Consider the following 18,349-nt stretch of genomic DNA (forward strand, 5'->3'; position numbering starts at 1 on the left):
TGGGTGATGGTGATGGAGGCGCAGCTTTGTGAATATGGTCAGCATTACTGAATACTGAAAGTGGATAAAAAGGGAAATTCTAGGTTGTATATAAGTTAACAGAAAAAAAAAAACACCCCATAGAACTGTACAACACAAAGAGTAAACCCTAATGTAAACTCTGGGCTAAAGTTAATAGTATAATTACAAGAAAAATGTAGCTTCAATTATAACAAAGTTATTACACTAAAGCAAAATGTTAATAAGAAAAACTGCATGCAAGACGGGGGTATATAGGAACTCTGCACAATTTCTGCATGATTCTTCTAAAATCTAAAATTGCCCTAATTTAAAGAAAATAAAAAACACACATGGGATTTCGAAGAGATCATATGGAAAAAACAGAGGGGAAAAATATCACTAAAATGCTTATATGGATTATAATGCATTTATATTCATTGAAATGATAGTGTTTTCAATATGTTAGGTTAAATAAAGTATATTAAAAAACTTTTTAAAAATCATGTGGGGACATGTCCAAAATAGTGATGTCAATAAACTGATAATTTTCTAAAGAATCAAATTTATTTCAGTACCAGTTTATCAGTAGACATGAAATTTGAATTGCATATTGTACTTATTTTATGAAATAAATACAAGTTATAATTCTTAATTTATAAAGATATACTAAAGCTTGTCAAGCAAAAGTGAGAAGCTCATTTGTTTTGTGTCTTTTTGTGGGCATTGCAGGTTATAGATGGAGAGAAGCAAAGCATCGAAGTGTACCTGTCACTCCTACATTCATAATGCTCAGAATGACTAACAGAGTGGACTCTTTTTCATTGAGAGTTTGTTAGTTTTATGTTCCATACTAGATTACAACCTCCAGGAAAGCAAAGACCATACCTCACTCATCATCCTTGCTAAACTTAGAGAAAAACAAATATATTTTCTGCTCTAAAAAGCTTATCATAAAGCACATGGAGAAACATATGTAGAGAATGAAACACATAATACAGGCATGACATCAGTGGTTCTAAAACTTGTGTATACATCAGAATCACCTGGAGGGTGCATGAATCCACAGATAGTAGGTTCCACCATCAGAGTTTGATACAGTAGGATTTCTAGTTTGCTAGCTGCCAGAATGCAATGTACCAGCAATGCAATGGCTTTTAAAAAGGAGAATTTAGTAAGTTGCTAGTTTACAGTTCTAAGTCCATAAAATGCCCCAATTAAAGCAAGTCTATAAAAATTCCAAATTGAGTTATCAAAAAGAGGTTACCTTCACTCAAGAAAGGTCGATGAAGTTCAGAATTTCTCTCGCAACTGGAAAGACATGGTGATGTCTGCTAGCTTTCTCTCCAGCCTTTTTTTTCATGAAGCTCCTCCGGGGCATTTTCCTTCTTCATCTCTAAAGGTCTCTGGCTGTGTGGATCTCATGCTTCTTATGGCTCTGTTGTCATTCTCAAGCTTTCTCTAAAGCGCTCCCTCTTTTAAAGGATTCCAGTAAACTAGTCACGATCCCCCCGGAATGGGTGGAGTCACTTCTCCCTCTAATCCAAGGTTAATACCCACAATTGGGTGAGTCACATCTCTGTGGAGATAAATCAATCAAGAGATTCCAATTTAAATTGTTGAATAGGGATTAAAAGTTGCTCCACAAGATTGGATCAGGATTAAAACATGGCTTTTCTAGGGAACATAGTCCTTTCAAACCAGGTCTAGATTTTTGAGTGTGTGTTGTATAAATCATGCCCCTTAAATACAACATACTTCCATGTACCTGTTCCTAAGAACATGTAACCACCATAAGTACAGTTATCAAGTTCAAGAACGTTAACATTAATTACAGCTTTCAGTCTCTATTCAATTTTTTTCATCTGGCCCAACAATGTCCTATTGGGCTTTTGCTCCTCTGCTATTAGCTCCAGTCCAGGATCAAATATTACATTTAATTGTCATGTTCTCTTTCATTTTGAAATGGTTTTTAAAGTTTCTCAGGTGACGCTGATGTTGCTAGTCTGAGAGGGAGCATAACTTGGGTACCCTGCAATAGTATATTGCAGTACAGTGAGTGGGTGAGCTTATATTTACCCCCAAATAATTACAAGATGATGGAGCTGACTCAGAATTTTAGCATTGGAAGGGGATTTTGAGATTTTTGATCCTGATTTTGTAAAGATAACTTGGCCACTGAAAGGTATACAGCAAGTCAGTAGTGGGAGATACCTCCCCTCCACTGTCTTTGCTGCTACCCAAATGAAGTTTCCCAGACCTAGTAAAGGCACTGGAGATTGTCCTGCCTTTGAGTTTTCCATATATAAAAAGTAGTAGTTCTATGCCTAGAAAAATCTTGGAGGTTATTCTGGGTTTTATTCCACCAGTAGAATCCACAGAAGAAATGCATCTGTGTTAGTCTTATTTTTACTTCTTTGTTCTACTTTTAGAGGAAAAAAAATGAGTATGCAAATATGTGTTCTTTCTGAGATGTCCCACAGACATTTTCCTTTTTGTTTCTCAGGCAAAGTGGCTGCCATCTGAATGGGAATATAAGGCTTCATGGCCTTTTTCACCCACCTGTTAGGCTGAGTCAGTTTTCCACCATTGAGAATTTAATGCATCTTTGGTGAAGCTTGACAGCTACATGGAGGGTCAGTGGAGGGAGGTTGGAGGAAGGTAAGAAGGCTAAGAAACCGGCCATATAATTTATAATTCTCAAGCCCATAAAAGCACAGCAAGCAGGTAAGGTTGAGTGCACTGTCATAGAGCCACTAGGCAGGCCTCCAAGAGCTACCGGACCCTATTTCATTATCTCATGACCTGGGTCGCAGTGCACAAACTTCCCACTCTGTGATCATAACTAATCTGCTCTGACAGAATAGGAAAACAACTGCAGTGCTCTGCAGCTTCCCAGTACTGGTAGACTGGATGCAAATAATGGGATTGCCATTGCCTGGCTGCCAAAATACATTTTGAGAACTGCAAGCAATAAGATAGAAGATAGAATATAACAGAAATTGTAATCAGGCTCTGACTCTGTGAACTTTTAGCTGTTACCACCATTTTGCCTAGGTTAGCATGTGTGGGCTCCAGGTTCAAATTCTGGTTCTGCCATTAGTGTGCTAGATTAACCGCTCTCGATGTAAGTTTCCTTAACTATAAAATGGAGATAGTAATAGAACCAAAGCCTTATGGTAACTGAGAAAAATGAAAAAGCTGATTTCTTTATATTTGCCTATATTCTTTTTTGAAAGGGAATTTTGAAATCATTTAATCTAATATAAAGATAATGTGACTAGTCCCAAGTTATAAGGCAAATCAGCGTGGTGGGGCTAGAACCCAGTGTTCTTAAGCCGGTTTCTCCTTAACATCTTTGCTGCTTGTTAGGCCACTGAAGGGATTCTCCCCCAGTTTTATAGGATACACTGATCAGCATGGCAAGTCACAGCAATTAAAAACTCACACCTTGATCACATAGTTAGAATTACCTGAGTAACTGAGGAAATAGACAGAAATGTGTCCTGAAAAAGACTGGGCACTCACATAGACTGTGCTCATTTCTTTTAGTCAGTTCTTATCCTTCCCCAACACAGCTCACCTCAGAATAGTGTAAAATTAAAAATGGAGATAGAACTAAAGAAAAATCATCGCAGGCGGTATTATGTCATTTATAAAGCACAAAACCACTTGCAACAGTTCACAAATGTTATTTTTCAAAAAGAATTCACTTAATATTAGAGAAATGCTGCACAGAGGTTCTGAGAACTGAAATCCTCATTCAGACTGGCCTTTGTGTCAGTGATTCCTTTTGTTAGGAGACAGGGAAATAAAGGAGATGGCAGTCAGTGTTCACTGATTACATTTAAACTCGAAAAGAAAATGATCAATGAGGATGTTTTTGATCTACAGTGAAATGTAATATTCTGTCCTGGAATTGACATAGGTATCATTGTATTGAGCAGGGCAGGTACAGACAAAGGGGAACCTACATATTTTTGCTGGTTTCCTCCCTCATCAACTGAAAATGTGACAGTGCTAGTAGCAAAGCTTCTATCCAGTGTATAAAAACTGGGCACTTAGGATTTTTGAGTGATAATTCAATAGGTTTAAATTACATTCATGTGACAGCTCAACCTCACTAATGAGGTACATTTCAGTAAACTGTTGACAGAACTGTCTGGAAGCTTTCTTTAATTTACCAACATGTAACAACATGGGAAAAGCAATAGTCAACGAGATGAAGATGAATAAGCAGTGAGGTCTAGGGGTATTTTACATTAATACCTGACAACCTGAAAGGGTTTTTGTCACCTGCTCTATTTAGCCCACGGCAAGCACAGAATAACTGGTACCTGTTAGTGTGACTGACTTACAAAAGCAATGAAAGGAATTATCTTGAAGAGGCTGGGTGGAAAATATGTCAGAGAAATTTCTTTTTCTTCCAGTTAAGAGGAAGTGTGTTCTTTGCAAAGTGGGTGATGGTTGTATTAAATTTGAAAGAATATTTCAAATTATTTCAGGCAGCAGCACCAACACTTTCATTTTTCAAACTCTGATTCTGTCCTGATAGATGAAAAAACTCTGTCTGCATATATTTCTAGCCACATTTTGATTGGGAATAATATAAAGTTACCCTTGCCAAACTAAATGATTTATTCCAAGCCAAGAAAGAAACAAAATATAGTAGTAATATTTAGTAAATAGGAGGCAAGGAAACCTTGCCTTTCAACCCCTTATTGAAAAACACCTCTAGCTAAGATTATACAACCCAATAAGAAGGCCATGAACCATTTGTAACCTTTGAAAAGTGTCATAAAACTAATGTCCCTTTAGTGTCTGGAAAGCAGACTAATTCAATTTAAGTAGATGAACAAACTAAAAAAGTTACTAAGTAACTGTTAGAGGGCACTAAAGATTTCAAAATAAATATTTTGGCACCAAGATTTACCAGTTTCAATAATTATTCTCCATACCCAATCATTCCAAAAATTTTAACTCATAAATGTAGTCTGAAGAGAAGGTATTCCAGCATGCAACTGGGTGAATGAACCTTAAGGACTGAATGTTTAATGAAATGTCAAGAACCAAAAGACAAATATTATCATGGCTCACTCATAAAGTCTTGGTGAACTCAAGTTGAGAGCATGGGTTATCAGTTTGGGGCCTATTGTAAAGGGCCCAGATTGTAAGCTCTTACATCAGTCACATATATTCAAGAGGTGTAATTATTAATTCTAAATTCTGAGATACTGAGCTGTTTGTGTATAATCTGGTCATTCCCAGAAACTTCAGGTATTTATGTGACTCAGAATTAGAGCTTTGAAGCTATGAAAGTCAGCAGTACCCCCCACAGGGACTGTTTAAAAAGTTGAAGAAGTGATCAGACTTTGGGTGCACTGGTTCAGTGGTAGAATGCTTGCCTTACATGTGGGAGACCTGGGTTTGATTCCCGGACCATGCACCAAAAAAAAAGAAAAACAAAAAAGGTGATCAGACTTTGAGTACAGATATGAATGAAGTTGATCTGGATAGGACTAAGGTAAATCAGAATACAGGGAAAAGGATGATATTGTCCATATTTTAAAATTTCAACTTATGTGTGAGACTCAAGGGAGAGGTGTTTACTGGGTACAAAATTTACATTTTGTGTAGGGTATTTCCTAATTTAACATGTGTGGTCAGTTTAGTTGAACACCATAAGTACATGGAATCTTGAATAGGGTGTGAGATTTTGTTGGTTTGTCCAGGTTAGTGTGATGCTCCAATAAATCCCAGCGTAATTTGGGTAGTGAAATAAAGAAGTATTTGCAAGGTCCCCTTAGGGGAATGAAGAGAGAGGGGGAAATATTCAACTTACCCATCTGGAGAATTTCTGATATTCTTGCAAGTAGTGGGTATAACCAAATCAATAAGCTGAGCCCTTGATCTTGGGGTTTGCCCCTTTGACACATATTCCTGCAAAGGACAGGCTAAGTCTACTTGAATTAGGCCAGAGAGTCACCCCCAGAGAACCTCTTTTGTTGCTCAGATGTGGCCTCTCTCTCTAGGCCAACTCAGCAAGTGAACTCACTGCCCTCCCTCCTACATGGGACATGACTCCCAGGGATGTAAATGTCCCTGGCATGTGGGACAGAAATTCTGGGATAAGCTGGGACCTGGCATCAAGGGATTGAGAAAGCCTTCTCGACCAAAAGGGAGAAGAGAAAAATGAGACAAAATAGTTTCAGTGACTAAAAGATTTCAAACAGAGTTGAGAGGTTATCCTGGAGGTTATTCTTATGCATTATGTAGATATTCCTTTTTAGTTTATGGTGTATTAGAGTGGTTGTAGGTAAGTACCTGAAACTGTTGAGCTGTGTTCCAGTAGCCTTGATTCTTGAAGATGATTGTATAAAGATATGACATGTACAATGTGTGTGATTGTGAAAACCTTGTGTCTGATGTTCCTTTTATCCAGGGTATGGACAGATGAATAAGAAAATATAGATAAAGTAATAAAATAATAGTGGAGGCAAAGGGTAAAATAAATTGGGTAGACAGAAATATTAGTGGTCAATGAGAGGGAAGGGTAAGGCATATGGTATGTATGAGTTTTTCTTTTTTTCATTTCTTTTTCTGGAGTGATGCAAATGTACTGAAAAATGATCAGGGTGATGAACACACAACTATGTGATGATTTTGTGAACCACTGATTGTACACTATGTACGAAATGTATGTGTGTGAAGATTTCTCAATAAAAATATTTAAAAATAAAAGAAGGTATTCCACATACAAAAAAATGGGGAAGCAGAGATGTAAATATTATCTTACTATATTGGTTGGCCAGGAATGACCCTAAACAATTTAGCACTCTAAAAGAATTAGGAGAAAAGGGGGCTTAAACTAGCAGTGACACTAATTCTTGCAAATCAAACCTAATCAGTGAGAATGTTGGTTTGGCTAATGCAAAATATCAGCTGATTCATATGTCATGTCTATTTGGTTCTAAAAACCAAAGGTTTAGAGCATGTCTTTGCATTGAGTCATCTTTCTCATTTCATCTTGATGTTACTATTATTCTAGTGAATCTGTACTTCCAGAATACCCAGTGATTTTCAAAAGGCTGCTGGGAAACACGTTAAGGGGGAGATGATGGGAAAATTTACTGAGACTGAGATGGATCCTGAGACAGCTGAAAGGATGCTACCCAATGGTGACTGAATCATGTCCCCCACGAAAGGCATGTTCAAGTCCTAAACCCTGGTCCTGTGGGTGTGAATCCATTTGGAAATAGGATCTTTGAAGACGTTATTACTTAGGGTGAGGCCCAAATTGAATGTGGATGGGCCTTAATCCAATATGGCTGAAGTCCTTAAAAGCAAAGCAAATTGAATGCAGAAGTAGAAGCCAGAGAAGGAAACAGAGATTGCCAGGTGACAGAAGCAGAGATGCATCTACAAGGCAAACTAGGAGCAGAAGACTACAGACTCTGGGAGAAAGTATGGCCTGTCAATAACTTGATGATGGACTTCTAGCTTCCAAATTGTGAGACAATAAATTCCTGCTCTTCAAGCCAACCAGCCTGTAGGATTCGTCATAGCATCCTTGGCAAATTAAGACACTACCTAAGCGGTAACAAAGCTGAGAAAATCATTTAGTGATATTGTCAACACATACATATATAAAGCTTCAAGTTGCATCCTGGCATTCAAGGGAAGTTCTGCTAATAGAACAGCTCTGAGAGATCTGAAAACACCGGTAAGGTATTTGTGTAAGAGAATGAGAGATTTTACAAAATGGCCAGGTGCTTTCTGAGATGAAAGCGTGCTTCTCGTGTGCCAGCAAGATAGGGCTTTTCTTTTGCTTACCCCAGATACCAGCTCTGACTCTCTGATGATCATTAATCATAAGGATCATAATAACTAAAATTTTTCCCATCCTCTATTATTCACAAGGAAATTTCATCATCTCATTTGCTCATATGAGGCAAATAGGGCCAGTATTTTTATAACACTTGATAAAGAAGCTGGCTTCAGCAACAGCCCAGCTCAAGGTATAAAACACTTGAGCAGCCAAATACAAGAAAGATTCAGGTCCTGTGTCTCCAAATTCAATACTTTTTCCATGATGCTAAACTGTTCAGAAATGTCACTGCTAGGTCATTTAGAAATAGAGTTGCAGACTCTGAGGAGAGCTAGTTCAGGTCAAGCGGGAATCAAGTATCCCAAATGTTGATCTGAGAAGTCCTTGGGGAGAACTCTGGAGGAGGGAGTTCAGCTTTCTACAGTCAGACGAGGCATCACTGTGAGAACCAACTTGATTCTATCTTTCCTTTACTTTCCCCCAGTTATGTAAAAAACAGGTAGAAAGGATTCCCAAAGTATAAAAGACCAAACATTATTTTGGGGTTCTTTCACTTTATAAGACAATACAAAATTAATAATAAAGCAAACTAGCAACTAGAAACAAACTAGAAAGAAACAAAGGTATGTACACCTTTAAAATATTTCAGTGTAACGTCTCATTTGAAAATACTTCCCTGAACAGTGATATACCTCTCTTCCAACAATATGTATGTGGTACTTGCTGAACCTTGGGCCGTATCTATTTATGAGGCTGTTCTAAACAGTGCTAGGTCAAATGGAATGTCCTGGCTATTACTATGATCAAGTAACATTCAATGGAATTGCTGTCAAATAATAACTTGATGCAAATCATTTAAAATGTTAAAATAAACAACCAAATTTTGACTAAGATTACTCAGCTCCTTAGTTTGGGAAGCTTTGATAATGCGAATAGCTGATAATAGCTAAGATGTTTTGACTTATTATAAAGCAGAAACTGCTCTTGCAAGAATTATGTAAGTTCATCCTCCTATGACTCTATGGATGTCGGTAATATTATTTGTTGCATAGAGAAGAAGTGAAGGGGAGACCGAGAGCATAAGGAGCTTGCTTACACTGCACAGCAAGCGATTGAGAGAGCCACCACTTGAACCCAGGTCTGCATTATTCCAAAGTCCATGCCCTTCTCCACACTGGCTGGACTCTACCTTGGCTAGACCCTGTTTCTCTTTTTTAATGTCCTGCTATATCCCTAGCTCTGGCTACCTAACAGGGTACATATAAATTGGGGAGCCTGCTTTCTTTTTGTCAGGAGAAGTTGGCACCCAATAGAGTGCCCTGCTCATGGCCAGGAATGGTACCAGAGTAGCTCTTTCAAATAAGTAATTTCTCTTCAAAATTACTTGAATTTTTAAACAAGCATGTATTACAAATACTGGAATACTGTTTATAATATGAAAAGACTAGAAAGATCTAAATGGTCATCAAAAGGGAGAAGAAAATTATGACAGATACAATCAATGGATCACTATGTAACCTTTAGAAGTGAACTGGATTAACAGTGTGCTAATATGCAACAATTGCCAAGATGAATTGCTAAATGAAAAGTCTTGGTGCTGATTAGTATGTACAATGTTACCACATGCATTTTTAAAAGATAAAGATACAAACTTAGACAAAAGAGGATACCACTGGAAGGTTCTACAAGATACTGGTGATACTGATTTTCTCTGGAAAGGGCAATTTTAAATCAGAGAAAAGATAAAGAATGTTTTATAATGTGTAAGTATTTGTATTGCTTTAATTATTTTTTATCATGTGCAAAATTTTAAAGAAGTTTAAAAAAATAGTTGAAAGTCTAACATTAATTAAAAAAACATATAGGTGTTCATTCAATATTTGTTGTCTTGAACAGTGATTGGAATGCACAGCCCATGTTAATCCAAAAGCACTGGACAGGGAATCAGACACAGAGTTTAAATAGGTTCTGCCACAAACTAACTGGGTTTCTTTAAGATATTTATCTTTTAGTCACAATTTCCTCTCGTGGGAAATTGGCATAATTTCCTCTTATGGGAAATCGGCATTATTGGCATAATGATCAACAATCTCACAGGTTTGTGTGTATAAGATGAGATAACATATGATGAAGTATTCATTAAAGGATAAAAATGCAAGGAATTATTACTCTTGTAATTATTATTTATTAGTGAGGCAGGCTCTGGCTCAAATTAGGAAGCCACGTAGTCAGAAAGGAAAGACCTGAAATGGAAAGCTTGACCTGCCACAAATCAAGCAGATCAACCAAATATCTGCTTCACTTAGTAGTATATTCATAGCCAGATTGAAAAGAGTTATCATTTTCCTTCTGTTGGAGAAATATATAGGAGAGAATTTGGAGTAGAAGGTGAACCCAAGAGGGGCCTCAGTGAGATGGGGAGAAACACTCTTGTTCCTTTGATGAAGGTAAGGAAGAGGAGAGAGGAAGGGATGAAGGCTGAAGAGGAAGGGCCAGCAAAGACCAGGCAGGGGCTCAGCAATGCAACCTCTCCACACCACTTGCCATTGAAAACTGCAATTGCTGAAGGTGGGCAAATTTCGGAGAAGCCACTGAAAGGGCTAATTGTAATATTCAGGGGGCCTTATAAAAAAGTCAGGGAGAATGAGAGCAAGACAAAGAAAGAGAAGCCCAAAGGATTAAAAACCTAGAACCTTGCAGGATGAAAGGAAGAATTTTGGATTGTCACTGACCTGGCTTGGGATCTGAGCCAAGTTTACCTTCAAAGTCTAAGGGGCATGGCAGCCAGCTGGATTCAGGGTGATGTGCTAGTTCCCCAAATAGCTACTTAGTCATTAAAGTTCAATACACCCTAATGTATATTGAGTTTACAGAATGCAACCCCAGGATAGTCAGCCAAGTGAATTGATTATACACAATCAGCAGGACCATTTCTAGGTGAAGCACAAATTGCTTTCCCTGGTGCTTGACCCTTCCAAACCATAATGGTAATTGCTGCTGTGTTGCAAGCTGGGCTTATGAACAACTCAGGGGTTAGTGCCCTCCCGTCAGTAAGGCTAGCAAGTAATAGGGACTGCATACATCTGGTCGTGACAGATTACTAGTTTACCTGCTAATCAGTGCACAGTAGGAGGTATTTTGTAATATCACCAAAGCAAAAAGCACCACACCTCTCACCTCAAAAAGAAGTAAAATAAAATCTATCGCACCTATATATTTTTGATAAAAACTGAGATTCCATTTCAATCAAACAAGCAGTAAATCAAATATCAAATTTAAAACAGTGAACTACGAAGAGCCTCCTCGAAGCCACTTAGCATTGATAAATTAGTAATGTATTATTAAATTATTCATATCTTCTTTTTTCCTTAGGACTATAATGATATACTGTACACAGCACTGATAATTTACTTAGGCTGAGTCCATTCATTTAATTATGCTGCTAAACTTGGTAGGCCAATTGGTCATCATGAGAGTTTCCAGGCAAGCTAATCACAAATATATAGAACATGTCTCTTATTGTCCCCAGCGGCTAAGTGCTAAAATGCTATTTAGTGCTCAGAAGGTTAATGTCCTGCTTATGTAAATTGTCCAATTTAACATTCAGCAGCAGTATCATAAATTCTGGCTCCAGGATTTCATTAAACGTATGTTCAAACTAGTTGACCTTAAAGGTTAACAAGCACAAGTTAAACAGGACAATTATTTAACTCACTTCTTATCAAGAGACTGAAGCGTACTAGCCATTTAATAGCTCTGCATACTTCACAATTAGAATTCTTATAAGGTCTCTGATAAAGTTGCAGGTCATGAATTTTCATAAGGATGTCAGATAATAACTATTTATCTGCACTTGTTTTTCTTTCTTATAAACTTAAACTTTGATCTTAACATTCAATTAGAAATGATTCCATAGAGAAGGAGTAGGTGACTCAAGGAGCTAGTATTTGCATTTGGATCTGCATGAAGATTTAAAATATATCTGCACTGTCATTGATGGGAATTAATGTAAAAGTCAGAGGCCTGCTATTTATTGCACAGAGCTCAAGTGAGGGAGGCATGGCCCAAGGTTGAGTTACAACAGCATTTACTGTTTGGGGACAACATTTTATTTTTTTTCCTTAAAAGACCCCCAAACGTCTATTAACTTACTGGAGAAAAATGTTTTCTTCTTTGCAGTTACATTATTATGGGCTTTACTATGATAAGAAAGCAAGCTAGATTATTTTAGACATCCTGTTCTTCATGGGTCTCGTTTTCTCTCTTCATTCCCCTTGGGCGTGGGGAAACATGAACAAAGCTTCTGAGAGCAATTGCCATAGCTGTGCTACCAGCAGCTCTGGTGATGTCTGAGAAAAGTCTACAGATGGACATTTTCACACAACTTCTCAGTGCAGTAGGATCAAGCAACGGCTTCGGGGATACATTAAATTGGAACCACACACCAGCAATCTCAAACAGTTGGTGGACACCGTACACCAGGAAAGGCACAGGAAACATTTTCTCCTTGCAGGTTCACGCTGTTTGGAAGCATACCAGTAAGAGCAAATAGTATTTTATTAATAGATCGTGAGCTGAATTTCTGTTAGGAATTGAAATGGAACAAAATCACAACAAAAGGTATATTTATTGGTACATAATGAATAATTATTCTAATTTGATAATGCTTATTATTAGTAATTAAATGTAATGATAGTAAAAGGATAGGTATTTAGACAGATAGACATTAGATAGGTAGATAGATAGTCAGAGATTAAACTATACTTACCCTTGGTCCAGCTCCTTTCTCTGCACTCTTTATTCTCCAGAGGTTACTTATTCTTAGGTGCTGTAAGGAATATAAGGAAGAAATATTTTCTGGTTTGAAAAAATGTGACAGTGTTTTATACCCTCTTGTGTTGCTCTTCATCCAAACTTCATCTTTTGAATATTGGCTTCACATCCTGCCTGAAAGGGGACATAAATAAAGTGAAATGGCTAATGGACTAAAAACACTTATGATCAGGTTTTCATAACTAACATTATTGATAGCTTCTCTCACACATGCACTCGCACATAGTGCAATATCCATTTCTAAAGTAAGATTTAGAGCCCTATTTGCAATAAAAAGGCTAACACATGCAAATAAAGAATATGAAAGTGAGGCTGGTGGATGGTATTCCCCTAGAAAGGGAGAAATTCTTCCTTCCAAAGCAAAACACATGTGTTGACCAGAGGAGGACACAGATCAATTTTCAGGGAGCAGATGTGGCTACACTTTTCATTATGCCCTGGAAGGGTCTGAAGGGACAAGAATTAAGACTTTAATTTGGAAATGACCATTTCTTTCTACTTAATGGCATTCATATTTGAACTTGCTAGGATAAATAGATTTGTATGCTATACATTAAAAATAATAATGATTGTCAAGCAGGAAGTGTAACATAGCGCAAATAAGGAGGCAGAAAAAAAGGGAAATATTTTCATGAGATTAGGTGCTTTCATATAAGTTTGATATGGTTTTCCTGGTTTTTTTTTCTTCCTCTTTCTGAATTCTATTTTAATTGTAAAGACAGTGAAGAAAAGCTTTCTTAATACTAGAAATTAATTTTGTATTATAATTTTTTTCTTATAAATAATTCTCTTTAAAGTTATTTTAACTCCAGTTATGATGAGAAGATGCTAGCAAAGCACAAAGCATTTTATCCTCTCCTTGCTATTTAGGTGTAGTTTGGGGGGCATAGTTGGGTTTTTTTTCCCCCTATTTTAGTTCTGCATGACATTATGGTTATGTTAGAAGAAAAGGAAATTATTCAAAATCTGGAATTTCTTCATTATTATATTAAAGATAAATTCATATTAAATGGTAAACTGCAAATTGTAGCTTTATTGAATTAAATTACTTTGAAAGCACATAGGATTTGTGGAATTAATATAATTACTCATGTTTACAGCTTCAATTACAATAGGCTCTCCCTCTCTCAATTAGGAACATAAAGGAAATATGAAAACATTGGAATTTAAGTGCTCTGTCCCTTGGAGCTACACATCCATACCAGAAATTATTGTCTTTATTTGAAAGAATAGTGATAGGCTCAAAGTTGTGGAATGATCAATAATGCCTTAGTTCTGCTAGACTGCTATCACAAATTGCAAAAACAGGTTATGGTTTAAACAATAAGAATGTACTTGTTTCTGAAGCTAGGTTTGTTTCCTCCTGATGTCAGTAGACTCCTGGCTGGACAGCAATCCTTGGGTTACTTTCCCAGCACATGTGACTTTCCCAGCACATGACAATGTCTTCTCTTTTCTCTTTCAGCTTCCGGCCCCACTTCATAGCTCTCTCTGTGTATGTCTGAATTCCTTCTGCTTGTAAAAGGCTCCAGTAATCTGGATTAAGGCCCAACCTTACTCAGTTGGGTCACACCTTAACTAAAAATAATAGCTTCAAGAGATCCCTTCCTTCAGAGTCGCATTTTCCTGAGAGATATTACTTGAGAGAGAAAAATACTTTGTACAAGGAATTGCAATAGAGACTTCAAACATGATACTATCATTCTTTAGTTGCAAGTATTTATATTTTGTCATTTCATTTGTCTGAAGGTGAGTTTAATAGAGAAAGAAAAGGGAAAAAATGAAAAAAGAGCATGCAGAATAGCTTCAAATTTTTCATAAAGAGTACAGCCATTACTCACAGGCATGCTGGTTCTCACTGCTGACATAGATGTAAGCATAGACACACCCATGATACCTGGGAGGAAGTTGGGAATGATTAGCCTAGTGCAGTGCTCATGCCCCATCATCCTACCCACTCCCACCTCCCAGCAGTCCAACCTGCTGTGGGCTAGCACTGAGCCACCATGGGAGGGATAAATCAAATGCATGGTCAAGTCCTACAACATCTAGGATTGTAGATTGTGGATGATATCAGGAATGGCTAGCCAGGTGGGTGAAGAAAAGGGGAACACACATTGGCACAAGAATTCAGTCCCAGAGGAAAAACCCTAGATAGGAATAGACACACTTCCCTTGTCCTACTTTCTACAGGCAGTCACCCGGATTCTGTTCTGGTATCTTTCACTCTGTCATAAAGAGAAATCTCAGACTGAAGGCACTTACTGTACCAAATACTGAGAACATAGAAGCAGGATTCTCTGTTTCCACAAATTAGGTATGTCTCTTAGTCAATTATCTCAATAAAGTAAGACTTGATTTTGCTCCAGTTCTTTAGAACTGGTTTTGAGCATCTATCAACTCTTCACATCCTCAAACTAAAAAAACAAAAACAACAGAGAAGGATGGGTTTAACAGATGAGTATGAGTGCTGAATCATTATACTGATATTTCTTTTAGCCTCCAGCACCTTGGAGCAGCTAGAAATAAAAACCTAAAATTGCAGAATTGTAACCCATACCAAACTCTGAAATCTGTTCTACAACTAATTGTCGTGATGTACTTTGAAATGTATTGCTCTTATGTATATATGTTATTTAAGAGAAGGAGGAGTATAACAGAGGAGATAGGATTTAACAAATGAGTATGACTGCTGAATAAATATATTGATATTTCTATTGGTTTCCAGTGTCTTGGACCAGCTAGAAGAAAAAACAAATAATCATGGAACTGTAACCCATATCAAACTTTAAAATCTGTTCTATAACCATGCATACTTGGAAATTTATTGCTTTTTTGTATATATGTTATATGTTCACAATTAAAAAAACATTAAAAACAAAACAAAACTATTCTGTCCTTTCATATCTTTTCTCTTATTGTTTTTTTTTTTTTGCATGGGCAGATACCAGGAATCAAACCCGGGTCTCTGGCACAGCAGGCAAGAATTCTGTCACTGAGCCACCGTCACACTGCCCCCTTTCAGATCTTTTTAAAAGACAGTTCTCCCTATCCAAATGTCTACAAAGCACCACACTTTTAGGGTCATGCTATTTGTGATAGACAAGAGCAGACAAACATAACTGCTGTTGATTATGTTTAGAGTTTACTTCCTAAAGTTTTGGGTTTGGAGCTTGAACTCCTTTGATGAAGGGAGAATGGCTCTGGCAGCTCCTGCTATTCTTTCCCCAGACATGTCAGGACCTCCCTATGTGGCTGATGTTTCTTAGACTTTCAGACAAGGATCTCCAGTAACAGTTTAAGGTTAGATAGTCATAGCCATGTCAATTTCTGCAAAATATATATCCTCTACCATCTGTGATAGCCACAACTCATAATGCGACTCAGAAAGAAAAGGATTTTGAGCAGTGAATGGCAGAGTATTTTACATTGGATTTCCAATGTGCATAACTTGGTCAGGGTTGAATCGATGTGATTCAAATGCCAGGAATAATTTTTACTCCCAGTATGTAATTATTCAAAATGACTTACTAATGACACAACATATACGTTCAAGACAGACTCACATATTCTATACCTAGCTGCTACCATGTACTCTCAAGCATTTGAAGAAAAAAAAAACTTCCTGTATAACTTTCAGCTTGAAACTTTTCTGACCCTCTCTTTGAAAAGCCAACTACAATTAACAGCAAAGACATACCATGGGATTTATAAAACCATCAAAATCTTCACACCTAGCAGTGGAAATCTCATTCAAATTTATGGTCATGGTTGTGAAAATGAAACATAGGTTTAAAGGATTCTCCTTCTGCTGTGGAAGTTTTCCTCTGTTGTGAGATTACTCTGTGAAAATCTGAATATTCTTTATCATTAATAGGGTGGCCAAGGGGATTCATTTAGAGAACCAGCCTGATATGCTAAGGGCTTACAACCAGCTGAATGGAGACAGAGGACTGATGAATTGTGGTCATTCCTTTTGCCCTGTCAAGATGCCTCCCTTTCCCCTTTCCTCTTATTTGTCTTTTTCTCATGCCCTAATTGATTAACACCCTTACAAGCAGAAATGAAGCCATTTCAAGCATGTGGCATAATAATTGTCAGGAGTTTTGCAACATGGTAAAATGACTATGAATTTTGATGGTAGGGTAATTGTTTTAGTCTGCTAAAGTTGCCAAAATGCAATATACCAGAAATGGATTGGCTTTTATCAGTGGGGATTTATTTGCTTACAATTTTACAGTTCTGAGGACATGAAAATGTCCAAATCAAAGCATCTGAAGGACAATACTTTCTTCCTGAAGACAGGCTGCTGGCATCCTGGACTTCTCTGTTACATGGGAAGGCACATGGTGGCATCTGCTGGTCCTTTTCTCTTGGGTTTTGTTGCTTTCAGCTTCTGGCTGCTTCTTCTGTGGCTTTCTTTCTGAACTTCTGTGTGTTTTTCTCTTTTAGCTTCTGTCTGAGTCCTTCTCTCACAGCTTCTTATAAAAGACTCCAGTAAAAGGATTAAGATCCACCTAGGGCATGCCTTAACTGAAATAACTAACCAAAAGTCCAACCCACAATAGGTCTACATGTACAGGAATGAATTAACTTTAAAAACATGATCTTTTCTGGTGTATATAAAGCTTCAAACAATCACAGCATCCTGGCTCATTGCTTAATTAGCTATGGTCTTTGGCAGAAAAGTTCACACATTCACTCAACAAATATATATTGAGCATCCAAAGCATGCTGGATATTGGAGATACAGACACGAGTCTTCACTCTTCTACTTAACTGACTTCTCTGAAGCTCAGTTTCTCATCTGTTGATCTGAGGCTAATTGCAGCACCTAATTCACAGGGAGAGAATGAGGGACTGGATGAGATAGTGCATGCGAAGGAATTGTAAAGGCAAATGAAATTGCTATTGTTCCTCGGATTGCAAATTCTGTAAAGTAGGAGCAGTTTGCTATTTACTTTTGTATCTTTTGTACTTTGCACAACGCTTAAGTTTAGTTGACAATAAATATTTATGTGATTATGAATACCAAGCATAGACAAAATTAATCTCTTCTTCATCCTGCTTTTCTTCATTCAATTGCTATTGCACTTTTAACATTATTCAATGTGAGCATATGCAGAAGAGCATATCCTGCTCATTTTTATCTTCTTCTCCCACTTGGAACATAGAGGGTGTTCAGTATTTATTTGAGTAAAATGTCTGTCTGAAATTTATCTTTTCAAATAGAAAAATTAAGGTAGGAAAGATCAGCAACCAGCCATGTCTACAGCATGCTCTTAGGAACTGGTGTCTCTCTCTCAGCATTGGTGAGCTGTCGATACTGGAGATTTTTTTAAATGTAGGTTCAGCCCTACCCTAGTTTTGAGACAACCATAACCATGCCTGCTGGGTAGGCATTGTCTAATACAATGTTTCCCTGAGGAAGGACTTTCAAGGTTATATTTAGATGATGAGAAGGAGGAGTTGTAGGAGAGAGACCATATCCATCAGAGAAAACACACACAAAGGACATGGGAAAGAAGGTTGAAAAGTTGTGAAACTAAAAGAAATCTAGCATACCCAAAGTATGATAAGTCAGAGACAGAGGATCCAAGTTGAGGTTGAGAGGTAGGCAGGGGTTAGGATCCATGGTTTCTGTACTCTTGACATTTGGAGAAGATAATTCATTGTTGTGGGGCCCATCCT

General features: G+C 37.4%; 1 protein-coding gene across 16 annotated transcripts in view; it reads right to left on the reverse strand.

The window, feature by feature from the left end:
* The window catches only part of LOC143681094 (uncharacterized), an 81,642-nt gene that overhangs the window by 10,559 nt on the left and 52,734 nt on the right, over positions 1-18,349 (reverse strand). For 5 of the 16 annotated variants that reach the window (XM_077157861.1, XM_077157864.1, XM_077157858.1 and 2 more), the window contains 2 exons: positions 12,594-12,653; positions 1,265-1,576 (listed from right to left, as the gene is read on the reverse strand). In XM_077157861.1, the coding sequence (XP_077013976.1) occupies positions 1,547-1,576; positions 12,594-12,653 (90 nt within the window). In that variant the 3' untranslated portion in view covers positions 1,265-1,546. Of the gene's footprint in view, positions 1-1,264; positions 1,577-11,977; positions 12,346-12,593; positions 12,773-14,499; positions 14,556-18,349 lie in introns of all 16 variants that reach the window. The other 11 variants (XM_077157857.1, XM_077157863.1, XM_077157850.1 and 8 more) reach the window with 6 other exon arrangements.

This window comes from Tamandua tetradactyla, chromosome 4 (genome assembly GCF_023851605.1).
Source record: "Tamandua tetradactyla isolate mTamTet1 chromosome 4, mTamTet1.pri, whole genome shotgun sequence".
Lineage (NCBI taxonomy): Eukaryota > Metazoa > Chordata > Mammalia > Pilosa > Myrmecophagidae > Tamandua > Tamandua tetradactyla.